The 27,360-nt window shown below is 38.9% G+C and overlaps 1 protein-coding gene across 1 annotated transcript; it reads left to right on the top strand.

The window, feature by feature from the left end:
- The first annotated feature begins 966 nt into the window (after positions 1 to 966).
- On the top strand, positions 967 to 27,306 carry N4BP3 (NEDD4 binding protein 3). Its single transcript, XM_075209116.1, has 5 exons — positions 967 to 1,140; positions 18,930 to 19,364; positions 21,344 to 21,916; positions 24,278 to 24,529; positions 25,420 to 27,306. The coding sequence occupies exons 2-5, from the start codon at positions 18,957 to 18,959 to the stop codon at positions 25,972 to 25,974; spliced, it is 1,788 nt and encodes a 595-aa protein (XP_075065217.1). The 5' UTR covers positions 967 to 1,140; positions 18,930 to 18,956; the 3' UTR covers positions 25,975 to 27,306.
- Positions 27,307 to 27,360: the final 54 nt, after the last annotated feature.

Below are 27,360 nucleotides of genomic sequence, written 5' to 3'. Positions count from 1 at the left end.
CTCTTAGGGCTAGATTTACTAAGCTGCGGGTTTGAAAAAGTGGGGATGTTGCCTATAGCAACCAATCAGATTCTAGCTGTCATTTTGTAGAAGGTACTAAATAAATGAAAGCTAGAATCTGATTGGTTGCTATAGGCAACATCCCCACTTTTTCAAACCCGCAGCTTAGTAAATCTAGCCCTTAGTCTCTTCAGACAGACATGTTCAGTCTTACCTTGTGAGGCTAAGCTTAGCATGGCAGCAAACTAGAGCTAGCTCACGTGTTCTGTACAAAAATGTTTCTCCTTGCTGTCTGTTTGATCCTACAAGCCACCTCACAGGCAGTACAGGTGGGTATTTTACTTATAAGTGTGAGTATTTGTCTCAGAATATTTAGCCTTCAAGTTCCACTGGGGTACGAATGGATGTGAATGAAAAAACACAAAAGCATTCTCTGTGTAGCATTGCATGATATGTTGGTACCATATAAATTAAAGTTAATAATAATAATACTGACACAATGGCAGAAGAATGGTTCTCTGGGCCCCATGTTCTGTTTTTTTTTTTTAAAGCAGAGCGGGGCCTTTGTAAGGGTCGGGCCCCTCTCACCTCTGGGCCCAGTTGTAGCTAAACTCCCAGCACCACTTAACATTACACCACTGCATTGAAGGCAAGGTACACAGAAACGGAGGAAAACACAATTATTTAAATGTTTCAAAATAATTGTTCTTTAACATTCAACAAGCACAGTCTTAAAATCAATTCTGTAAAAACAGTTATGTAAACTGTTTTATTGAACAGTATTTCAAAGACTTTTTCCTGAATGTGATCTCTCACCACATGTCCTTCTGGGAGCACAGCCATGTGAGTAAGCAACAGATTTGCTATACAGTTGGTGAATCTATATGATCCAGCCCAGATTTTAGTTGAGGCTCCAGCTAGGATTAGCGAGTGTAAAGTCACTGAGGCAGATCTGCGTGTGAGTAATGAGAGTCCAGGCCACAGCTTGTCTGTGTCTGGGAAACAGGATTGGTGTCCCTAGTATCACTGGTATTCTGGCTGAGCTGCGAGAGGAGTGTTCAAATTTCAGAGAGGGAAGTGTGCAAGTCAGTAGCAGCCATCCACATCTCTCTTCGTTACTTTACTGAGGGCTGGAATATGGTAAGCTCTATGTGCTCCTAATGTGGGGTTTCTCTGACATTAGAGCTGTGTAGAAGGCTATTTACCATGTTTATCTGCGGGTTATAGCAGGTGGACATTGTGGGCTTCCATTACTCTCTCTCCGGGGCGATTTATCAGACAGATCATTATTGGTGACCTGCAAATCTGTTCAGCTGTGATTTATAGAGACGTGATAGCCGAGACTGGTATACAGGAGGGGTCGTGTATAGTGCACTCTACTTTTATGTTGGGGTTCAGACTCACTGTTGTAGGGTCTGGAAAATTAGGCAGACACTTGTAGTATGTTGTTCTTCCTAGCATCTCACGGGTTAAATGTTTGTTTTATTGTTGCTGCATTCTTGTTTTTTGTTTTTTTTTGTTCCTCACTACCAACAATAGATACATTCCCAAGAGTAGGGGTGAGATCTTCATGTGGGATATATTCAGGGGCTGGCTGGGTTGTGGGGGCATCTGGTCGGTGTGCGATGGGAGTTGTTGAGATATCTGTTCCTTATTGCTCTGCATGACTGCACACAGTGCCCCTCTGTTCACTCTGATGGACGGGGTCGCCCGCTAGGGTCCCTCTTGGAAATCATTACTATTAGATTTTTACATTGAAAATTTCTGTTAAATTCCTGTTAATATATGTTGGTGGTAATGTCTTTTGTTTTCTGAAAAAAGTGTGTTCTGCATCTTAAAAGCTGCTTTTTATTATTTCATGGGAGGGGAAACAAACTCCTTTCAACAGTCAACACAGATAATCCTGAAGGATGTTTCCATTTGGTTCTATACAGCAGGTGTTGTCTGTGAAGTGTTAGAGGTCCATGATAGCTGGCTATGTCCTGCTGGTTCTTTCTGCCCTGCCACAGCTCAGAGAACACTTGGGGCTTCCTACAGTGGAGGTCAACATTACATTAGTATGTGACTTCTATAAAAACTCATTATCAGAGTTGGGACAGTTGCATGTTTAAAATATTTATACTTGGATTTGTCTCTTTATTTATTTTTAAAGTATTTATTAACTACACAATATATTTTTTTTTCTCCTGAATTTTAAATGGCGTTCTTTACAATATTTTCCTATTTGCTAAGCTTTATAAGTTGGGATTTATTGTAAAGTAGTATTTAAAATGATAAAGTGCAGTGATATGACATGATAGGAATTGTAGTGTGGAATGTGATTGAAAGCATGGATTTGGCAGCATTTTGGCCTGAAAGTAATTTAAAAAACGTTGGCATCTGTATCATCGACATCCCTGATGCACACACTGCACAAAAGGCATTTGGAGGCCACCAGACGATCTATATTCAGCATGTTACCACCAATAAAATGGCTCATGTAGCTCGCTACATTACAGCATCCATTCATCAGCAGCTGTATAGTTTTCCATAAGGAGATTCAAGCTGTCCGTTTTATTTATTTCTGCATTTCGGTGAGTCTGGACATACAGCATATCACCTGTTGTCCATATGCCATTTGACCAGCCCCATCCTTAGTGCCAGGAGAGAGTGCAAGAGAAGCATTAAGTGAAAAATAGTTTTATAACTCTTGAAATAATCATGCAGGTACTTGCTTTCATTTCCTAAACTGCATAAAAATATATACCTATGGTTGCCATGGATTGCACCACATTGCCCCTGCATACACTTTTTGAGTGATGATTTTATACATATTTGTAAATGAGAATGTAAAAAAGTTGCCTGTATCCTATAGCACGAGCATTACTGTAATAAGAATCCTGAGTTCATGGGCATGATAGTCTGTACATTAGAGCAGTAAACACAGCTGGTGTTATAGCTGATGAGCTAAACTAGGATGAGCTGCAAATTACTGCAGGCACACCTATACAATGTGACAGGATTATTGCAAATTGATATTTGTCACAGGAGTCCCTTTTAACCCCTGAAAGCATACTGTCTTGAGTTTATATTTGTACACTTTGGCAACTGTAACAGCGCTCAAACCCCCCAGCTCCCCCTCCCAGATAATATCATCCCTTATAGTTGAGAAATGTCCATATTTTCTTTAATAGAAATATATGTTTGTAAATACTGAAATACAACGCACACACCTGCATTATGTGTTTTCATGCCATTGTATTTAAGGATTGTGTATTCACGACCTGGGAATAAACTTGATTAGCAATTCAATGAAATGAGGGGAAAAGGGAACAGTACCAATGGCCACCTTCTGAGATCTTGTGTTCTTTAAACAATAGTTGATGGGTTTTTTGTTTATTGTACCCTAGTAAGACTATAATTGTTACTTGCACCTAGGAATTGCTCTTTACTGTTTTGCAGCATAGCTGCTTCCATTGTGTTCTGAATATGTGCAAGTAATTTCCACCTAGCCATATATATTGAAAGTTTACTACACTCTATAGGTAGATTTAAGCTACCACATGCTTTCCTGATTACCTGTTATGTGGCTTTTCTGTAATTACATGTTATGTGTAGATGTTGAGATTCTGATTTAGCTGACTGGTCAGAAATTTATATAGCTAGCACTTTACTGCCCTTTACTGCCCTTTACACTCAAACATATGAACACAAATTTGTTTTTTTGTTTCATAACAGTGGCCAATGTTGTAGTTGCATAACTAGCACCAGATATTTGAGGCTTGTTCATACCTATAACACTGTAAGGTCTGGTTCACAACCATTATTTTCCTGGTGCAATTATGTGAAGCAAGGACACACGGTTAGTCCTGGACAAATGATGTCCTGTGGAACATAATGGCTTAGTGAGCCTTAGAAATTTCTTCTGTGGAATATTTGCTTCGTTCTGTATTTGTCCGTCCATTTGTGCTCATTACACTGATGGAATTTCACAGTCCGACCACACAACACAGCAGAATAAATTGATAAGTTGTCGTTCCAGCTCTTTAAATAATGCAAAAGCAGTACTTGAAGAATTTACCCCTATGTTGTTGTGAATCGTCCTGTACCACTATGAAATTTGATTTATGCTAAATTTTGACACAACTTCACTAATCTCATCTCTAGAGAGCTGCAAAACTATCTCCTCTCTCAGCCCCCAATTTGCCACTGAAAAAAGAGTAAACGTTTCTTTATCAAAGGAAGAAGGACCCTATTACTGGGTTAGTTTCACCAGTGAGAGGGTTAGTTATTGTTCCGCCCAGTGGTAGAAGTGAAAATTTAGAAGGGGCAGTATGAAAAATGTAAGTAAATGTAATTTTATAGTTTTAGAATGAAGGCAGTATGATAAGTGGTGGTATAACAAACCACCGTATACCAGCCCATGTCCACAGTTGGCTTTGCACTATATATCAAAGGGGTTAATCCCCCCCCCCCCCGCCCCCCACCCCCCCCCCCCGAAGGTTAGTTTTGCAGACGAAGGCTTTCAAATGTCTTAAAAAAAATATTTATATATTTTTTTATTATTGTTTATTATATTGTGCACCAAGGGGATCACGACATAAACAAATTACATACAATGACCTGAACTGTGATAAAGATAGCCACAATGAGTTTAAAGTCTAGTGGTTTGGGAACACCTGATACATAAGGTAGCAGAGTAACAGTTGTAGCAGTGGACATGAAATTGTGTTATTACAAGGTAGCAGCATTATCAGCTGCCAGTAATAAAGCAATCTTTGGTGGATGACGTTTCTGTGCAGCTACCAATGGTGCATCATGGGGTGAAACAAAGAGAGACAGCAGAAGGTGGAGACACAAAACAATAGACAAACACGTTGTATATAATGTGTGAACCAGCAATGCGACTCGCTCATGCACAGAACGACAGAGACTGGCCCAGGAAAGTGATTGTAACTATTCTCCCTCCAGGCTAAGTTCAGGCGGTACCAAATATGTTCTTGTAGCAATAAATGGTGATAAAAAAATTGCTGCAAATGGGGGGAATATTAATAATTGCCCCTCAACACTGAAAACTGCAGCAATACAAAATTTGTGAATAGAAATCGATTATTACATATAGGTGCTTTTTTTTTTTTTTTTTGTTGCAAAAGTCTACTGTTTGTGCAGTGTACGGCGCTGCGGAACTCTTGTGGCGCCTAACAAATAAGGGATGATGATCATAATAAAAAATATGCAAAGACTTAAAAAGCTGCATCAGTGATTTCATCGCAACCTGAATGGAACAATAATTTTAAAAAAATGGGGAAGATCATAGGGATGGACTGTTTTGCATAGAAAAAACTATTGCAGGAAAAAAAGTTGTTGTTTCCTGAAAAGCCACAATTTGCTTCATCACCTGGAAAACTGGCAAGTTTGTACATATTGTGTTGTAGTTGTGCATTGATGGAAAGACCTGATCTCATATGCTGCTAATTCCAAATTGCATTTAATCTTCCCAAGTATTTGTTAGTATATGGGAACAGATGCCTGGCCTACTTGTCACTATTAAAGCCCTGTCCTACTTTTTGGCTTGGCTAAGGCCCCAAACACACTTGCCATGCTTTCTGAACACACTGTGTAACCATCTCCTTATTTTGAAGGTAATTTATTCAGAACTGTAGGGCATGAGCATATATAGGGGCACATTTATCAATGTTCGGCAAAAGTGAGAAATAGTTATCAATCCTTATCGCATGGATAAGGATTGAACTATTTCTCAAATTCATGAATAACAGATCACAGAAACAGCAGTTCCGAAAAACTGCTGTTTCTGTGATAAAAAAAAAACATACTTACCCCCCTCTTCGGAAGCGCTGTCTCCGAATCTTCTCGTTCTTTTCATTCTTCAATTGCGCATGTGCAGTTCCAAGAAAAGAACAAAGATCCCCGCTCTGTCTCTGCAACGATAGTTGCAGAGAGATAGCAGTGAGTGACAGGGAGGGATCATGTGATCCCTCCACACATGCGCTGTCCAGCTCTGCTCTTCGGAGCAGAGCTGACAGCATGGGATTTCTTCAATTATGATAATGTACACCAGCTTCAAGACAAGTTTACGAAAAAAATGTTTTTTCGGAACTTGTTAGATTTGAGCTGGGAGCAGTCGCCATCCACGATATCTGCTGCGATGCACCTTTCATAAATATCCAGAGGACACACAGGGAGCTTAATTTCACGGTAAGTGCACGATAGTGCACTACCGTGCTTTCATAAATATGCCCCATAATGTTTTGTGTTTGCTCGAGACAGGTTACATACTATCCAAAATTCATGGGATTCTTTTCTTCTCAAAAAGACAAAGGTATTTGAAACTCATAGAAGTCACACGAGAAATGCCCAAAAAAATGTAAAGTGCCGTAAAGCAAATATTAGATGGAATTCATTCAGTCTGTGTATTATTAGGCGGTTTAACTTTCCCATAGCATAGTTTGCTGTCGTAGTGAGGGTGTTACCCTTAGGTGTAGCTCATTACTAGTCCAGCCTGACTTGTCTGTAAATGTTGTAATCCTTGTTCCTTCTGCTCGGTTATTTATAGACCCGGCTAGATTATTGAAACTCCAGCCCTCTGCTTCCTCTCTATATGGCTCTTCGTGTTGAGGTCACTGCGTGAATAGTTTCTGTTGGAGAACAACCAGTTTTGCCTGCAGGTGGATTTGTCGTCTAGGTCTCTGGGTTTTTGTTGTTTACATTGCTCAAAAAACACATTGCTTTGCTCTTGTTTAACTTTTTTAATCTGTGTCGGTTCCCAGAAATCGGTCATAGAATATTTCCTAGTACCGAAAATAATTGAAGTATTCACTGCTGTTTACTTACAAGCGTGAACGCTTTTCTCTGACATCACCAACCTATTCCTCAGAGGTTTGTTAACGTAATGACTTGTTCTCCGTTGTGGTTTCCAGACAGAAGGGAGGAAATGAGGATCATTGATTCTCGTGGTAAATGGTGGACAGCAGGGGTCATTTAAACAAGCTCCAGCAGAAAGGATCCATTCCACTTTAAAGTTCAACTAACCCAGAGAAAAACATGTTTTATATGATGCAGGAGATTGTGAATTGTACAGTGTTGCCTCACAGTATGACCGCTCTATTTACTTAAAATTTCGATCAGAAGTTTCTCACAGCATGCTGACATATTTCTAGCAATGTCTATCCTATATACTGCTCACTGGATTTGACCAGTTAATTAGCTGCCCTGTATAACAAAATATATACCTATAGCCACTTTTCTTTTTGACATTTCACACTTTTAAGTACTATACTCTCATTGTGGGGTTTTTTTCTCTATCATAAAAGACAGCACAGTTCAATCTACTTTTATGCCTATTTATTTAAGTAGGACCGCATAATATGAAAGATACTTTTCAATCCTCATCGCATAGATAAACATTGAAAGATCTTTCATATATATCAAGAAATCTCCACAGGAACAGCCGTTCCGAAAAACGGCTGTTCCTGTGAAGTGTAACACGGGCTCTTCACTGCCTCTTCTGTCCGAAGAAAATTGCGATGATTGAATCTTCCTGCAACTCCTAGTGCGCATGCGCCGACCGAAAGTATCGGGCATGCGCACAGAGCGCACTGACCTAAGTGCTGTGAGGCAGAAGTGCTGATCACTAAGCCACTGTGCTGACCAGTCTAATCTTTGCCCAGTGATTTCAGTAGCAATTGCGGTATGAACGTGCAAAGTGGGTTACTTCTGGGTGGAATGGTGGTGTGGCATAAAGTATCCTGATTTTCAGATCAATGTTGGGAATTATGATGGTGTATGTATAATTTAACCTAGACTTTAAGATGGAGATGATTTTAAAACTTTTAGTAAAGCAACATATTAATCTATCAGATATATTAAATACAGATTATGACCGTTATATGGAGAGCAGGCTTGGAAAAAAGAATGTTATTTAAAAGTGAAAAAAAAAAATGTTTGTGTAAATCAGGATCAGGTGACAATTGTGAGTGATCGTATCACATTATTACTTTAGACATGTGCAGTGATGAATTGTGATCAGAATTCCCCTATGGGATCTGTTAGATTTTAGTTTGGCTCTCCTATAAGATTAGTCAGCTGCAGCCTGCTTTTCTCACCTACTGAACCTACATATCCCATTAGATTGAAAGCCCTTTACGTCAAGGTTTCTTTGGCTTACAGGACTTCTGTTTTATGCTTTCATGTGTTTTAGTCTTCCCTTTTCTTTTGTAATGACTTTTACAAGTCTGTTGAGCAGTCTTTTGTCAATGTTGCTAGAATTGAATACTGCATGTTGTTCATTGGTACACAATAAAAATAATAATTCTTATACAAGTCAAACCTTTTTTCCCCAATGTTACCATTATGACTTTGCTGTCGGAACCATGAACTAACTACACGGTTCAGACGTGAGCTGTGCCGAACAACCGCATCACCATACAGGCATAGATTTATGATCCTCCATACAAGCAGAAAAGGAGGTAGCCTTTCCAATATCATTTTTTTTCTCTACATGCATAAGCAAATCCTATTGGAAAATTCTACCCATGGCTAGCTAAAGAAACACCCGGAAATGTCATGCAGCTCAGTGATTTGCTAATGTAACTTTGTTGATCATAAATCCAGATCATTATTGGTCAGGATTTGGTTATTTTTCTATTTTCCCATGATAACTTTAGTTGTTCCCAGGGGCAGGGGGCATCTGCCCCCTGAGCCAGTCTCATAGTGGGCTACCTTGGGTCACTTGGCCACCTGCATTTTTTTTCCTTTTAAATGTCCCTAATAGGCTGCGCCTGTTCGGTATGCTGCTTACTCACTGAGCAACACTTGCACTCCTATCACACCACCACTGTGTTCTAATCAAGGCAGCACTCTGTGTTCCACACTGGTCTACAGCATTGGGAGTGTTATATAAAGAGTGGTGGCGGAAAGACTGAGCGATTAGCTTCTCGGACTCTCACAGACAAATGGGAGGGGGGTGGGGGGGATAGTTGGGATTTTTTTGTATTGTGTTCCTGTGAATATATAGTTGCCCTGGTGACAGGTCCTCTTTAAATTGGCAGGTGTTTTTTTTTGTCTTGTTTTTTTTCCTTTTTTTGTATTAACTGCCAAAAATGGTAAAAGTTGAAGAATGTATTTAACACCACTTATATTTCTGGTATATTAGGATGAAAGAATCAGAGGCAACAGGCTGAAACAGCAGGATAGTTGGCCTGGTATTGTGTTTGGTGGAATAATGGGAGTCCTTAGTCTGTTTGGTTATTCCCTGATAGTATTGGCTAGCTTATCCACTGACAAATACAAAGGGATACAAATGCTTTGAAAATCTGCAAAACCAAATGAGCAGACTATTCCACATTTTAATGGCAAAAGGCAATCTATTGTGAATATTCTTGAATCCTTTTAAAGAACATTGCAAAAACGAGATTTAAATTATTTTGACTACCTTAATCTGATGGCAACACTGATCTTTTTGTCCTTCGGTGTGTTTTGCAAATTCCAGGAAGCAAGAGGCCCAAGAGATAAGAGTTCATATTAATTGCCTGCTGTCAAGTGGAAATTCCAGGAAGTTAGAGGCATGAGGAAGTAAGGGGGGTCTTATAACATGTCATCATAGCTACAAAACATACATAGCATTTAGAGGGAATCCTTGGTTGGTTCAGATCTGAACTGATAAACTTTTAATTTGGAGTTTTTATGTATAGTTTCGTACACAGACTGTAGTCACACTTTTGGCTATCATGTGAATACAGTTTTTTGTTTTCTCAGCCATAAACAATATGCCTGACACAGTCACAGGTTTATTTGCTGTTCTCTATTCAGTAATATTCATGTGAATTGGTAGACATTGTACCCGTGAGCTGTGAATAGAACAAGTTTTCTGTCTCGTGAAACATTTCTTCCCCAGCCAGACACCATTCAGAGCACAGACACACTGCCAGTACTTTTCTTAAGAAGTGTTGTGGTTTCAGACCCAGCACATGACAGCACGGTTGTATTCACAATGGGTGAAACCCGACCTGCCAAGATTTTATTTTGCCGAGAGCAATAATGGAACAGTTTCTGCTTACAGCTAAGTGGCGGAGGGCTTTGCTGCCAAATAATTTACTTTGATAAACTATGTATCACTTGGGAGTGAATTGGAAATTGATGGAGATGAAAGCTTCTATATGACTGAGTCAATTGAGGATGTGTTAATTGGGGGAACATCGTATTTTAAGTTTTTCTCATTTCCTTATAATGAACAATCTCTTTTGTGTGACTAAAATGTTACAACACCCTAATGTGCCTTAGAAATTGCGCCGACCATACTCCTTTTATTTGAGCAAGAAGCACAATAGTGTCGACAAATAAAAATATATACAGAAAGGACTTCTTGTTAGCCATTGTCTAATTTGGTGTATGATGTGGAATATTGATATGAAGCCATAAGTCTAAAGTATAGTAAATGTTTTGCTGAGCGAAATGTGGTGGGACATTGAAATAAAAATACTTTATCCCCCACAGTCCTTGTGTATGACTGACATCCTGACTCCAGCAAATAAACTCTGGTTAGTTCTAAATTCTATATCCTGGATGTTTTTATTTAATCTTCATCACTTCTCTCTTCACCTGCTTCTGTGCTTTGTCTTTCAACAAAAAATGTCAGTAATCCGTAAAGTTGACAATTGGCAAAAAATAACAGATGCTACTGTGGGCTTGTTTAGAGAATTTATGATAGTATAGTACAAGTGCATGTCCACACAATATTTTTCTCTTGTTGCACTGCAAATGGAACTCAACAGCAATAGGAAAATCTTATCTGTTTGTATGCCCTGAAGCTTCCCATCAATAAAACGGGGTATTCAATTATGCGCGGAGTGACTCCTGAACGGCGGTAAAGGCATTCCATCTTACCGCAACTTTGCGGATTTCTCTTTGCCCCCCCTGTAGGTTCCCAAATTGTAATTTTTGGCAGTTTGGAGCACTAATTGCTAAAATGTAATGGCTTGTGCAAAACATTCAATTTGGGAGTAATTTACCTGCACATGATGTTGCAGTTACTGTAGCTTTATAATTAATGTGTTCTTTTACTTTGGCTACTGACATTTTAACTAATGAAAGCCATAGTTATTCTGCTTTAAAAATTGGCGCTTTTTCAATGTGAAACTACCAAAAATGGAAAATATTTTTTTCAATTCTCTTTTGCCTGTGCATACATAGAAAAGAGACCTATTGTTGGGGGAGGGGTTTTCAGAAATAAGTTCTGTTCTGCAATCTCTGCTTTTGACACTATGATCTCCAAAAGTGGATGTGTAGTGAATTGTTTGGTAAATAATGAAAGCGGTTAAAAAAAACTCTGCTGTACCATTTTGTTTAATGTTATTTGGGTTGTTCATAGACATATGGCAGCAGGAAGTGAGCAACTTCTAAATAGCACATTTCAGACATTCAGGAAAAGGCAATCCAAGTACAGATATCATTCTTTACAGTATACTGATAATTTTCTTTTCATTTAATTATTGCATTGTATTTGCTGCTGTTCTTGGACCACAGGTGCATTAGAATATATTGTATTTATGGAAATCTGGGGAACCCAAATACAGATTCTGAGAGGACACTTAATACAAATCACAGTTGTGCAAACCTGATCTAAATGGAAGGTTTTTCACTATTTGCATAGTATGTTCGTATACCTTGTTTTTGCCCATTTCTATATTACTATGTATGACTTTATGTTTCTACAGATTATTTTTGTGTGCAGTTTTGGGATTAGGGGTCTATTTATGAAATGGAGAAAAGCCCCCTATCTCCACTGATGTTAAGGCCCTGTTTATCAAGGGAAAAGAATTGCATGTGAAAGCAGCCTATTTAATAAGGATTATTATTTAAATAGAGCATTTTCTTTCAATTGGCAGTTCTTAAAAATAATTTTTGGGTTTTTTTAAATCCTATTTTTAAACATTATTTTGTTGCCACTTAGTGGAACTGAAAGCCCGTTAGTGGAAAGTCAGCAGAGAACTCCCCAAAGAATCTGATGAAGCCCCAGAATGCAGTGCACAAGTGGGAGCCAACGTTGTAGGGATCCAAAATGAAATTCTGTTTATATGTGGAGGGAGCTCTAGTGTTTCTCTCCTATCTGAGCAGGATGTAAAGCGTAGAGCTGCAAGGAAGAGGAAGTGGCTGGTGACTAAAGTGAGGGGAAAGTAGGGGTGTCCCGCCTTAAAAAAAACCTTAGGGGCCCACAAAGTTCTGGTTAGCACTGTGACTACAGGCACTGGTAACTTTCCATGTTTGGGGAAAAAAAAATATTTTTTTTTAAGGGCTTGGCAATGGCCATTGTGGCTGTACCTCATATTATCTGCCTAGTGGAAATGGTGCAGCTGCTGTATAGACATGCACCTATGCCTGGTTGCACAAGCAGAAATAAACCATTGTTCCCGCCAGCATCTCCTGGCTCAGTATCGACAAGTCCGTTCTCAGAAGATTAGCAAAGCTGATCCTGTAATCTCCCATCTCTGGTTTTGATGCTGGTCTAGTGATTTCTATTGCATGGACGAATGAGGGCTCTACACAGGGCCTGAAAGAGGGTATTCTTTTCAACTATGGGAGCAGGTTTTGCCACTGTGAGATAACAGAGGCTTGGGTTATTAGTATTATTAACCTTTTATCTATATAGCACCAGCATACTCGCAGCTCTTTGCTATTAGGAATGTACACGGTAGTAAAAGAAATCTAAGTATTAAGAAACAAAGGTAAGAAAGCCCTCCTTGTTAATAAAGGAAAAGAAGAGTTTGATGCACAAGGTTAATGCAACAGATTGCATATTGGTCCAGCCAGCTAGCAATGGGGGGAAAGTGCTTAATGGAGGTTTATGAATCCAGTCGCACAGCAATGTTGGTTTGTGGTCTGTAGGTTATTTGAGACTAGAAAGAGAATAATGGATTTAGAGGGGTGAGGATGTGGTTTAGGAATTTGATAAGCTTGCCTGAAGAGGTGGATTTTGAAGGTTTGGAGCCTAGGGGAAAGGCTTGTATCATCATCATCATCACCATTTATTTATATAGCTCCCCTGATTCCGCATCGTTGTACAGAGAAGTCATTCACATCAGTCCCTGTCCCATTGGAGCTTACAGTCTAAATTCCCTAACATACACAGAGAGAGAGACTAGGGTCAATTTTTGATAGCAGCCAATTAATCTACCAGTATGTTTTTGGAGTGTGGGAGGAAACCGGAGCACCCGGAGGAAACCCACGCAAACACGGGGGGGAACATACAAACTCCTCACAGATAAGGCCATGGTCGGGAATTGAACTCATGACCCCAGTGCTGTAAGGCAGAAGTGCTAACCACGTAGCCACTGTATATGAGTGAGGGAAATAGTACAGATTCAGTTCATCCAGACCAAAAAGTCCTGTAACTGGGAATGGGAGCAAGCAATGAGTGTGGATGATAACTGCAGACCTCAGGCAATGAAGAAGGATTGAATTGGGAGCTATTTTGAGACAGATGAAGAGAAGTATGTTGGTGCAGGTCTTTAATGGGTTTGTATGTTAGACATATTTTATATTGCATTCTGTACATCACAGACAACCTTTGCAGTAACTTTTGCATCAGTTCACTGATATGTTCAGGGTGGGTTATAGAGGTGAATGTCTGGTTAGGGGGAGACCAGAAATAAGGGAGTTTCTTGTTTATATTCATGTTGTCAGTAGAACTAAAGATGTCCTATATGTAGCTTCTTTTGGCTGGTAGGAAGAATAATACCAGATATACCACAGTGATACGAAAAGATAAGGGCATGAATATCAGGATAGTATGTACTTCACAATATAGGAACATGAGATAATGAACAGGTGGGAGAACTATGATGTGTAGCGTGGGGAAAGTAGGAGTCTAAGATCATCTCATTGTCTGCTTCTAGGTCTAGAGGTCTGAATTGGAGACCACCTTGTAAAGGGCTGCTAGTGAAACTGTTTCTGATTATGTCAGCCATGTCTCTGTTAAGATTAAGGTGGTTTGAGAATAAGAGGTTATGGATGGAGGTTAGTTTGTTACAGACAGATCATGCATTCCATAGGGTACAGTTAAAGGATCTTGAAAGTGATGAGGAAACCATTAAATCTGGTTGTCAGTTGTTGTATTGCTGTAGTATCACGTTCAGAAAAAAGTGTTTGGTAGAGGCGAGGGGCTGGTTTTGGTGACATATTACCATCTGCTAGCAGCAGAATGATTGAGGGATAGGGAAGAAGAATGTAGGATGTAAAAGGTCTCATGTGGACAGGGTGAGGATAGTGCAGTTACGGAAGGAATACTGGAAACAGGTTTTAATGTTTATTAGTGTGGAGTGGCATAATGAGGATGTGGTATGGGATAAGGGTGTTGTAATTTTAAGACTAATACAATCTGGGGATACAAAGACAGTTTGTTAGGCTTTGTGGGATTTGATATGAGGTTTGAGAGTAATTGGCAAGCAACAAAGACAAATAAAAGGAAGTAATGAGAAATAACATACAGCAAGTTGCATTGTACAGATCAGTGAGCAGTACGGACAGCACTTCTAAATGGCTGCATTGGCTAGTGGTTAAGGTGCAAGAAAGCACCACTTGATAGGGGTGTTATTCATATATATGTGTCACAAGTACTTTTACTGCTTATAAAGTTCCACTATTAGATTTTTGTAGTAAGTATTTAATGATTAAATATTAAATAACATTTTGCCTAAGTTTAATAATGCTTCCTAGTATAAGTGATAGTAGGGATTAAAGCTTTCTTGTAGGAGACAGGGTGGGACTGTTTATCATGGAAGATGGGGCTATGTGATGTCTCTTGTCCACTGCTGCCAAGTGCCAGTCTTTGAAAAATTATGTGCGACAATCTGGCTGGAAAAAGGAATAGATAAAACACACTATGCCTTTAGCTCATACCCACTTTAAACATTACAACAAATATTGTAATTATTCCTAGAGCATATTTACAATGACTGATTTCTTCATAGACTTAAATTATAAACAAAGTGGGAAAATGAGTCACTCAAGCAGGTTAAACTACATCTATGCATAGAACAACATGTGAGGCTACATTACAAACAAAATTATGAACAGAACTTAAAAAAAGAGGCAGTTTGATTCCTGATGATGAAAGCTTACAGCCTATAGAAAGGGAACAGGTAAGAGGAAGGCTGGATCGGTAGCCCCTCACCAGGCTTTGGATTGACAGACATAGCGGCTAATATAATTCTCCCTTAGAAAAAGCCAAAACTTACTGTGAACATAATTAAATTTTGGGTAATATGATTGTTATTTTTGCATGTCTTCTTATAAACCATAGCATCCAATATGGCCATCATTGACTAGCGTTACAAGTTCAGTCCTGTAAATCCACACACCTATGTTTTACACATTCTGCATAGTTGCACTGTGGTCAGGTCACGCGCATGTTCTTAGTACAAAATGCAGCCATATATAATTTATGTGTCTGGATTTACTTTGCTGATCTGGTAACACTATCCATTATCAAATGCAACCAAGTTACTGCAATTACATAATAAAAATATACTGGTACACGGTGTAAACTCAGATTGCATCAAATGTGCTAATTTAGTAAAGTCATGCATTTTATTTGCCTTTTGCCAGTGTAGGAGGTATTTTATTATTATTATTATTATTATTATTGTCTTTGACTTATAAGGTGCCACAAAGGGTCCGCAGCGCCGTACATTACATATACAGAAAACGGAGAACCAAGACACAACATGATACAAAAATATATACAAACACAGGTGACAGGGTAAAGCAAATCAAATTATTTCTGGGACAGACAGTGAAAGGGATGGTAGAAATCGGCGAGAAGAAGGCCGAAGCTAAAGAAAACAGGGCTAGCGAAGCAGGCCAAGAGGTACAGAGGGTGAAGGAACAGTAGAAGGAGCACACAAGGAAAGAGGACCCTGTTCCTGAGAGCGAACAACGTAAAGGGATATTTACTGCTATAAAATGACATTATCAGCTCTAATGGTAAGCCTGACATCAACACGTGTATGTCAAATTTGTCCTACCTTCACATCGTTGTAACACTGATGTGTAATCTGCACAGAATTGTACTGTGTTGTAATTGTGGTGTTTTCTGAATTATCGCTGTGTGACAAAAAAATTGTGTTAGAGAGAGCTATGTACAAGACGCATACATTTTCCTTTTCTTGGATTATGTTTCTTAGGAGCTGCCAATAGAGCTGATTTGTAATGAGTATCTAGGTCTGGATCCTTGGAGGCAGATGCCTGTATGGTCTTGTGGGCATGATTGCTGGTTGGCTTTCCAAGAAGCAAACACCACCACATACTGCTGGCTGGAGAGCCTCCTGTAGTGTGAATTCATTCTTGTTCTGTCAGGCATGCAAGGAATTTACTCCATGACTCTTTGCAGGGCTTTGCCATTGTGTAAAACTGACACATTCCAGCCACAAGCAGGACTGACCCGACAGCTTACATATTAATGTTTGTACTGTTTGGTTTATTAATTAAATAGAAGCATATCAGTAAAGGAATGTGCGATAAGCAGACTTTACTGTGAGAAGAATGGTTTCAGGAGCTCTGATAATCAGACAGGTGCAGTTAACCCCTGCAGCACTGTCTCCAGAGGATACGGCCATATAGAAGCCTTGTGGTGGGCTTGTGGTCTTTCTCTGCACTCCCGCGAGCAGTAAGCTTGGAAGAGGGGAGAACGAAGCAGAAGGTACATGCAGCAATGTATAACTCCCAATATGACCATTTTAGACACTTTGCTCCTATCTTTCACCCACATGTTTCACATTTCAGTTAATTGATAAAAGAAAAGTGGGACAAACAGGAGAAGGGCATTGTGTCCTGTGTGAAATGCTCATGGCGAGAGGGAAAGTAATGCATTAGCCAATATGTACAAACAATATTTTGAATATTTCACTTTTACAATGTATTTCAATTAAAAAGATTACAGGGTTGTAATTGTTTCACATTTGTAACTATTTTATCTTTTACAGTCAGTTGTTTACAAGATTTAATATTAAATTGTTATTACGCAATCTGTAAATTCAATATAGTTTCTGTGGAAACGATGCCAGTGTTTTAGACGCACATGCTAGCACTAGATGTACCCCCAGGGTAGTTATCTCTGTGTAGTGTCCATAAAGGTCGGTGGTGGGAGAGTTGGTGGTACATAAAATGGTTAAAGGATTAAACCATTTAAGAACTGGACCAATATTAAAGGCACATGATGCATTGTAATCTAGAAATCAATCTGGATGTACATTAAAAGTCTTCGGTTGTCTATTTCATGTAGTCAGAAACTACAAGTTGGAAACTAGTAGGTAAAGTTATGGGGGAGATAATCTCTGGACTCTGAAGTATTGCTTTGAATATTTTCTGAATAAAATGTATCTGGTTTCTTTCCCAAAGAAGGTTATTGAATATTATTAGTTAGTCTGGCCCTACTGACAACATGGTCGCTGAATGATCAAACTCGTTACTATAAATGAAAGATACAACATTTCAAGAACTGTTCCAATGAGTTTTGCACGAAGTACAAATTGTGTATGACTGTTATCTAAAGAGCTTTTATATCCTGCCACCCACTAGTTGCCCAAAATGTATGTTCTTGAGATATGATTTATGGCCATTTTTAATAGTTCAGTTTGTTACATGAGATAGATTATTCACTATTGACAGTTGTGACCACACCATCTTGGCAATACTTAGAAAGGTAGCTTAGAACCGTTTTGGACAATAGCCTATGGTCTACAGCAAGCCTAGACCTTGCCCATTCACGTTTACTGATGTCTCTTTGTATCCAGCTGGGAAGAACAAATTGTGCGCTGATTTTGTTTTTCCAGTTTATTCATGACAACTTATTTCTTTATTTTTCCTCTTCTTTTTCTATTAAAGGAGTGAACATACTGTATATCTGTGTAAGAACATGTGCTCACTTTTCTGCATGAAAGCATGTGGGCAGCCTTCATCTGTTGGTGACTCATTGTTTCTTTCTTTCATAATCTTTTAGCAACTTTCTGGTTCATGCAGACGGATTCTGACTTTAGAGAGAAAAGTATATAAAGTGCCTTGAACTCTGTGCTCTAGTCAATCCAAACTAATGTAATGTTTTTTAACAGTGGCTGTACAGTACTGTGTAATCAGATTTTATTCAGCCACATTAGTACCTTCTCAAGTGGAGCTTACAATTTAATTTTTCTTTTTTAATTATCAGGCATCACAGTTGTTTTTTGCAGCATAACAATGTATGGTTTTGCTAATAGTTGCTTTTATGACTCCCTTTGGAGGCTCCCTAAATAACTTCCCCGTTTTCATTGAGGATGAGATGCGGTGGACAGAGTGGAGGTTTATAGCAGCTATAAACACCATGCACTAGACAGAGAACTTCTTGCTCATATATTGTAGGGTGACTGTTGTATACTCTTTATCTTAAGACATTGGCGTTGTCCACACACACCAAACATGATGGATCCATGATATTTCCATCCCAAAATATGAACATATCCTTAACACATACAGTACACGTGTCAAATATCTTCGGTGAAGTCTTATGCTAATGCTGAATGTGTCATGGTTTTAGCTCTTATTATTGTTGTGAAGAGTAAGGCTATTCACTACTGTTATTAGGTAACATTTTTGTTGCCCTTCTATGGCACATAGGCATTGTTTTTTTGTTTTACCCCCTCTATAAGACAGTGTCCATTAAAGAGGGTGTGGGGGGTGGGGGTATACAATGTCTACCCACTGGTTGTTTGCTCTGCTGTAGGTGTAAATGAATAAATAAAGAAGGACAGTATTTTCTAAATAGTGCAAAGTTGGCAACTATCGTCCAAAGCTAAGACGTGTTTTACAGGGCGTCATGTTGGTCATCCAATGGTATCAGAATTACTACTACATAAAGTGTTATCAAAGCAGTTTTTGATAATAAAGTTAATTTCTTTTTACAGAGTTGCCCAGACATTTGTTAATTCTCCATGGCAGCTGCACAAACCTTCAGCCTGACCTGTAACACTGGGAACCCACCTCTTCAGTCTTTCACCTCCGACGTTTCATACGGGTGCAGTATGGGTAGTGTGAGCAGTCTGATAGAGAAGCATGACTTTTCACCAGATGATTTCAAGTTGGACTTTAAGCCATTTCCAGAATCCCACAGCCAAGGAAATAACTTAAAGAGGGGTCTGAATCAGAGAGAACTGCTTGGTTACCTGAGCATCACAAAGAAAGATGGCAAAAGTTCCAAGAAGTTTCCCTCGGGGCTGGCATTCCGAAGAGAACACAGTGTGGATGGAGGAGAGAATGATTACCCTGGCTTATACCACAAAGAGCGCCGGGGGACAGACTTCAGCAAGACTTCACTTCCAGAAAGGGGACGTTTTGAAAAGGTCAGTGTTTTTTATTTCGAAAAGATACATGTAGTCTATAGCCAGAAAAAAAAACAACTTATAATATATATATATGCAGCCACATTTGCATGTGCAGAGGATGTATAAATATTTACTATATGAATACACGTGCCACAAGGACAAGAGACACAGAACAAGTAATGAAATTAGGTCCGCAGAAGTGAGGAAGGAGATGGACAAATTGATTGTCCCTAGTAGACAGATAATTGACATTAGCATAAAACTTGACTAGATGGGTACACGGCCTTGGAAAATATGTAATTATATGTTATACAATCTGTGCTCTATACAATCGGGCTGATATATATATATATATACATACATACATACATACATACATACATACATACATACATACATACATATTATTACACATACAAAGACTACTGTTGTATTCCCTTTACAACCTGTGGAGCGATGACAGCAGCACAACAAGTGTATTGATAGTGCATGCTTTTTGTTTTCTGGAAATGTTTTCATTCATATACTGTAAGACTTTTCATACTTGCGTACTTTGTGATAGATAAGCTCATCAGACAGCAGCAGGGCGTCCACCAATTTCCCCAAAGTTGGTTGGCTTTTGCTTTGGATTGAGGAGCCAAGTCACCAAATGTGAGGGAAAATGATCCTGTCCCTGCGATTTTGCAATCCTAATGGGGGGAGCTTGAGCTAAACTTGATGTTTGTCATGAGCACTGTACCATCCTGAAAGTTTTCAACATAATATTCCATGTATCACAGCAGTTATTTTCAGAACATTGGGAATCTGAGACCATGAAACTATCCACTCTTATGTAGTAAGTGGGTCTAGCCAACTATGATCTTGCCATTAAACAGTAGTGCTGGGACTAGCAGCCCAACAGATGGTTGACAGTCATCTCGTTTTTAGTAGCCGCAAAATGGTGCATGAATGTTTGAGAAGTGGCACTGGCTTTTCAGAGATACAAAATAATACCATTCTGCCCCATAGGAAATTGTAAAAGGATAGGACAAGGTGGCACCTTATTTATTTTTTTAAGACCCATTTCATGAAGGGGGTTGTTCCAGTGACAGGTTTTAGAAGATTGGGTCCACTTGGGCTGAGTTTTGAAGCTTCATAACATATAGCAACTTTTCCAGGTCTATCTTTTGTGAGGACAGTGGCAAGACTAATGGCTTGATGTGTGGTATCTCCTAACCTTCTACTGGACATTGAGTGCCCCAAAATCCAGCATCTCAGTATTACCAGATAAATTGGTTTAGAATTTCGGAACATTACAGATAGCAGTGTGATATCATGATAAGGAGCAGTCTCTGAGATTATACATTTTGATTATCCCAATCATGTAATATATGGTATCTTCCACTCTTGGTGGTTTTTAGTTACCTTGGCCAACAGTTAAGATAAGGTAAGGAAAAATGTAATGGATAAAGCTGATAATAGATGTACACCCAGATATCATAAGTCTCTCTACCATCACATAGTAAGCAATCTTTGTATGGTAAGAAAGATCATGATATTGCTGGGTCTTGAAGTGCTTTTCTACTTTTGAATGGTGAATTAAACCCTTTACATGGTAGGGAAGAAAAGATTAGTCATGGACTAATTCAGTGAAGAAATTCAGAAATGGAACAACTCGTCTAAGTTTAATACACATATTATCCCACAGAGCAGTACAAGAGAATTACAATAATTGTCTACCAAAGAAAATAAATGCCCAGCCAGAATAAATATGTGATCTAGAGGCAGACTAATGCAGAAACCAAGCAACAGTGTCCACCTTGTGTAGAACATGGGTCTATACAGTGTGCCAAGTGGCACTTGCTGTATATATTTTATTGAAAATATATATTTCCACAGTATTAAAGTATGAAAATTGATATATTGGACTGTGAATTTAAACGGTGACACTCCAAACAAGTCAACAATGTATGTTCTCAGAATGACACTAACTTGACCTTCATATCATCTCTTTACAGTCTCGCTTTGGGCAGTCTGCTTTGAAGCCATCAAATGCGAAGAACTTTATGTCAATGCAGAGTTTATGTTCTTCAGGTGGCCACAAGTTATCCAAAAGCAATGGAAGTCTGAACACACTTGGCAGTCTGAATAGCACTTCTCGTTGTGGGCAACTGAAGTCAAACAACATTCATCATATCAATCAGCACGAAAGCGAAAACGATGAGAACGAGAGCTTGCCTGATTCTAAGCAAAACTCCATCAACAGCTTTAATTCTTATAGTCCGGGGTTTGGTGTAGCACGTGCACAAATAAGTGCTTCCACTGGACATATTAACCATATTGGAGGATCTTTAGACAGAGCCTCCCGCGGTGCTCGAGACATGATATCTGGTGAGAAGACACCACTGTCCTGCAAGAGCATGGCAACCTTAAGTCGCTTACAGTGTTCAGGAGAACCTCCTCCACCATACGAGTACTCACAGTCTGTGGAGGATGTAGCCCGCCAACTGGAAGAAAAGCTGCACGAAAAAGGGATGGAACTGAGACCTCTAAGAAGGAATCCAAGTGACAATGATGATCCCTTTACTCAAGTGAGTGTGCAGTCTAACTTAAGCAGTGTGGCTGATATATATAATATTTAAGGACCAAGATTTGGAGACAGAGGTGGCAGCTAGTGCTCTCTTTTTTTTTTTTTTTTTTTTTTTTTTTTTTCTTCTTATTAATGTTTTTGTTCTCAGCATTGATTTTTTTTAAAAAAAACAACATATTTTTTCCCTTTATCTCCAAAATATTAAAACTGCAAATATAACAAACATTTAAAATCTGTTTTTATTCAGTGTAATTGGAAGGGGGCATACCTTATAACTTTTTTTTCATGGAGCTAATGATTTCAATTTTTCCTTCAGAACTGTATGTTAAATTTAAGGGCAAGAATTTAACATTCTTTCATTCCCATTAAAATGTTTGAGCCTGGGCTTGGAAACATCAGTCATTTGTCTACTTCACAATACAAAGTATTCAGTGCCAGTCTACAACATTTAGTAGATTTGTGTACATGTGCTACATCATATTGCACAATGGACCAGCCAGACTGCAAAGGTAAAAGTATTGAGTGGGGGTGTGTGTTGCAATGTTGGTCAGAAGGTTGTTGTCTTGCGTTGGCAGTGTAGAGGATGGTAATAGGGTAATCTAGGAAAATTAAGATGATGGTTGAGGAATATCATAACCTTGTCTGAAGAGGTGGGTTTTCAGGGAATGCTTGAAGGTTTGAAGTCTAGAGGAAAGTCTTACTGTGCGTGGGAGGGAATTCCACAAAGTAGGTGCAGCCCGGAAAAAATCCTGTAACCGAGAATGGGAGGATGTTATGAGAGTGGAGGAGAGACGTAGATCTTATGCAGAACGGAGGTGTCGAGTAGGAAGATATTTCGAGACAAGTGAGGAAATGTATGTCGGTGCTATTTTGTTGATGGCCTTGTATGTTAGTAGAAGAATTTTATATTGGATTCGTTGAAATACAGGCAGCCAATGTAGAGACTGACAGAGTGGCTCAGCAGAGGAATAACGGTTTGTAAGGAAAATCAGTCTAGCCGCTGCGTGAAGAATAGATTGTAGGGGTTCAAGTCTGACTTTGGGAAGACCAGTAAGGAGGGAATTGCAATAGTAGATGCGGGAGATGATGAGTGCATCAATTAATGTTTTTTGGCGGTGTCTTGTGTCAGATATGTGCGTATTCTGGAAGTGTTCTTTAGGTGTATGTAACATGATTTAGATATAGAGTTGATGTGGGGAATAAACGACAGTTGTGAGTCAAGGATTACACCTAGGCAACAAGCTTGCGGGGTGGGGTTTATGGTCATGTTATTGACGGAAATAGAAATGTCAGGCAGGAAGCTTCTGTTTTTGGGTGGGAATATTATTAATTCAGTTTTTGAAAGATTGAGTTTGAGTTGGCGAGAAGACATCCAAGATGAAATGGCAGAAAGACAGTCAGTAACGCGAGACAACACAGATGGTGAAAGATCAGGAGAGGATAGATAAATTTGTGTATCATCCGCATAGAGATGATACTGAAATCCAAAGGAGCTTATTAGTTTTCCAAGAGAAATGGTGTAGATAGAGAATAGCAGAGGACCTAGGACTGAGCCTTGTGGTATTCCAACTGATAAAGGAAGCGGAGCAGAGGTGGATACAGAGAAATTAACACTGAAAGAGCGATTAGATAGGTAGGATGAGAACCAGGATAGGACAGTGCCTTCAAGGCCTAGGGATTGTAGCGTTTGTATGAGGAGAGAGTGGTCAACAGTGTCAAATGCAGCAGAGAGATCCAGGAGAATTAGAAGAGAGTAATGGTTATTATTTTTTGCTGTGATCAAATCATTGACAACCTTGGTCAGCGCAGTCTCTGTGGAGTGTTGAGAGCGAAAACCTGACTGAAGAGGATCCAACAGGTTGTTTGCTGTAAGAAAGTGTGTGAGGCGAGTGTAGGCAATTCTTTAGAGACGCTTGAAGGGGCATGGGAGCTGGGAGATGGGGCGGTAATTTATTTGAGAGTTAGGGTCAGAATTCTGTTTTTTTAAAATGGGAGTAATCACTGCATGCTTGAATAGTGATGGAAAAATACCAGTAGAAAGAGATAGATTACAGAATATAATCAACATATCCCCCTGATTGTGGTTTACTATAGTATAGAGTACATTACGATGTCTCTTTTATACATAAGAGTCTGTAACTGATACTGAAGTAATAACTCTATTTATGTAAATATTTTGCCCTTTCTTTACTGGTGTATTTTAATCGCATTATACACCACAGAGGAACTTTCTGCTGAAAGCCTTTGCAATTTTTCTAATAATAATGCATGTTTTGTGTACTCTTGTATGCAATGTGTTTGGAGCCAGTATTACCAAAAGGGCCACAGAACTTTCCTAACTATGTAATCTCTGTATCGTCAGGTGTTTGAAGACAAGCGTCGTCTCTGGATGGAGGAACTGGATGAGTTAAAACAGATGTACATGTCTAAGCTGCATCAGATCTCTCAGCAGGCACTGCGCAGCCAACGGGCCTTACAGCTACAGCTATATAAAGTTCAGCAGGAGAAAAAGCGTCTTCAGGAAGACCTGGGCTCCATGAGGGTGGAGTGTGAGCAGCTGAGGCAAAAGCAATTGCAGCCTGAAAATCCTAAACTGGAAGAATCCAAATGGGAGGTATAGACATTTGTTGCGATACAGTGTGTACACATGTATTCTGACTTTAATAGGGAAAGTATACCATATACCTCATGCCATTTGAGAATCTAGAATTGAATGCCATTGATAAAGTTCAAGGGCCACAATGCCACACGTGTTAAGAAAACCTATATAAACACCTGGAAATAAAATCCAAAGTTGATATTCTCTGACACTAAGGGCAAATTTACCTTGTAAACTTGGAGAACATGTGTTTATTTGCTAAGTGTACATGCATTTTTCATTGTATTACTTCTTTGATGCAGTAATCATGTAAACACAGCTTATGAGACATGTCTTTATGCTACTCATAAAATCAAACAATATGTATACCGAAACACAACAACCTGCTCTCATAGCCTGTCCATACCTTTTTGTTAAAATTATTTCATATTGAATCAGCATTTTAAAATTGTCGATTCTGTTTATTTAAGGCAAAACCAGTCAAGTTTTTCTTTAAATATAATCGGCAGCTTTACATAACCGCCGATTTTGATAAGTGTATCACTAAGGGTCAATACTATAAAAGAACTTTGCCTTCCCAAGTTTTTAGATAAGTGAAAACTTGGCATAGCCTGTAAATATGTAGTGTCTTTGTGTGATCCATAGGCTGGATTTTTATCCCATATCTTAAGTTATTGTTTCTGAAAAATAAACACCGCTGTACTCCACAGAGCCTGTACAGAGAATCACTCATAATTCAGCACTTTTTAGCCTTTTTTTTTATTATTTTTCCAATTTTGTGAATTATTTTTTTTTAGTTTGTTATGCAGTAGCATTTTAACATTGTTTTGCTGGGTCTTTAACTATGAAGCATGTATGCAGGTAAATGTGTCCATTAACTAATCTGGTGATTTTTATTTTGGCAGATCTCTCAGAAGGCTGGTGAGATCTCTCTCTTGAAACAGCAGCTTAGAGACTCACAAGCCGAGGTCACACAAAAAACAGGGGAAGTTTTCCTGATGAGGACACAACTTCGGGAGGCAAAAGCTATAGCAAGAGAGAAAGACAAGGAGGCAGCAGACTTAAGAGCTCACCTGCAGGCTGCAGAGGATGCCAAAGATAAAACTTCTTCAGTGGTAACAAATGGTAAAATGTGCTCTGAAGTGGAGGACTCGAAGTGCTGGGGACTGAAAGAAATTTCAGAGGCTTTTGATCTAGATAGACTAAGGGCTGAGTTGATGCTGGAAAGACGTCAGAACGAGGCCCAGATTTTGAATTTTGAGACTGAAAGGAAAACTTGGAAAGAGGAAAAGGAAAAAGTGCTAAGGTACCAGAAAGAGATCCAAGCCAGCTACCTAGAAATGTACCATCGCAACCAGGCTCTTGAGAGACAGATTAAAGAGCTGAGACAGGTTCCAATCCAGTTTCCCAGCACTCCATCACTTTGGATGGATGCTGTGGAATCCTTTGAAACAACATGAAGCCTTGACTATGCTGCATTTTATTACTAAGCTGAGCTCTGTACATGGTGACAGACGTTCTGTTTATTTATGAGCCGAGACAATGTGAGAATCCTCCGTTATCCTCACAACTAAAACTACGATGTTCAATGGAAATGATCTCTTGTGGCGTAGAGAAGGTAGACTCACTCTAGGTCAATACCATTTGAGCACTAAAACTGTTATGAAGTTGAGATGATCCAAGTTGAATGAAGTTAGTATGAGGTCTACAGATCTGCAGCTTATGGATAACTTTCTGTATTACATGCAGGAAGCCCACTATTTACTCTTCTGTGTCTAGGAAAGTGGTCATTCTATACATGATTAAAATGACAAATAAGATGGGAAGGGTTATACATTAGTGTAATTCAAAGACTGGACTTCAAAATGATAATTTATAGTGATTACATTGTTGTCCCTTGTGGTTGGTGGAGATTGTCCAAGTGAAACACTGCCTCTGTGTAGAGGTCTTGCAGCACTTTATCTAGTCTCTGCCCGCATGTTTCTTAGGGCACTGTGGACTTTCTTTGTGAAATGTGAAGACAAGCCTATATTTTGTAGGAGCTTTTTTGACATGTAACCTCTGTAATTTAACAAATGACAGAATTTTGTAATTAAGTTAATAGAAGATTTTTAAAATAGTTGAAAAGTGGTTAAAATAATACACTGTAAGTTGATTTACCAGGAAAGAAATCTGCTCATCTGCTCCTTGGCAGAACTTTATTGTACACACGTGGTCACTGGACGCTTTAACAGTCAGGAGTGACCGAGTTAAGACCACATTTGACAAAGCTGTGCCCCCTGTCTTTTTGAATTTGCTTACAGTATTTCTTGGATTTTAAAACCAGTTATACAGGACTATTTGCGTCATAAAATGTTAACCTTAACAAGTATATAAAGAAGTATCTAAAGATACTGACCAATGAAAGAAAATTACTTTTATATTTAAAAGTTGCCGGCAGTATTCTATACAGTTTTACTAGATTATGACACCAGAAATTCTCCATTTGGAATTTTGAGTGACAAACAGCCCCTGTATAACTCTGAATATCCCTTATTGTGTGATATGGGCCTATCAACAAAAGCCATAAAGCTCTGGTCAACAAACCAGAAATGAATGCGTTTAATCTCAGAACCATTAATCTCTAGTACATTTTGGTGTCTGACAACTGCAGGCTCGGCCTGTACTGAGTAATATGTCAGGTGTAGCCTGCTATTTCTGTTTGTTTTTATAAACTTGTTTTTGTTTTTCTGTTATTCAAAAATTTTAAATGTGAAACAATCCTAGTGAGGTCAACTGCAAATAAATAGATTTTTTTTTATTTGTATTACTATAAATGAGTGTTTGTCTATGTTAAGGGCTGGATA

This window comes from Mixophyes fleayi, chromosome 4 (genome assembly GCF_038048845.1).
Source record: "Mixophyes fleayi isolate aMixFle1 chromosome 4, aMixFle1.hap1, whole genome shotgun sequence".
NCBI classification, from domain to species: Eukaryota; Metazoa; Chordata; class Amphibia; order Anura; family Limnodynastidae; genus Mixophyes; species Mixophyes fleayi.
This window is presented reverse-complemented; position numbering and strand designations above follow the sequence as displayed.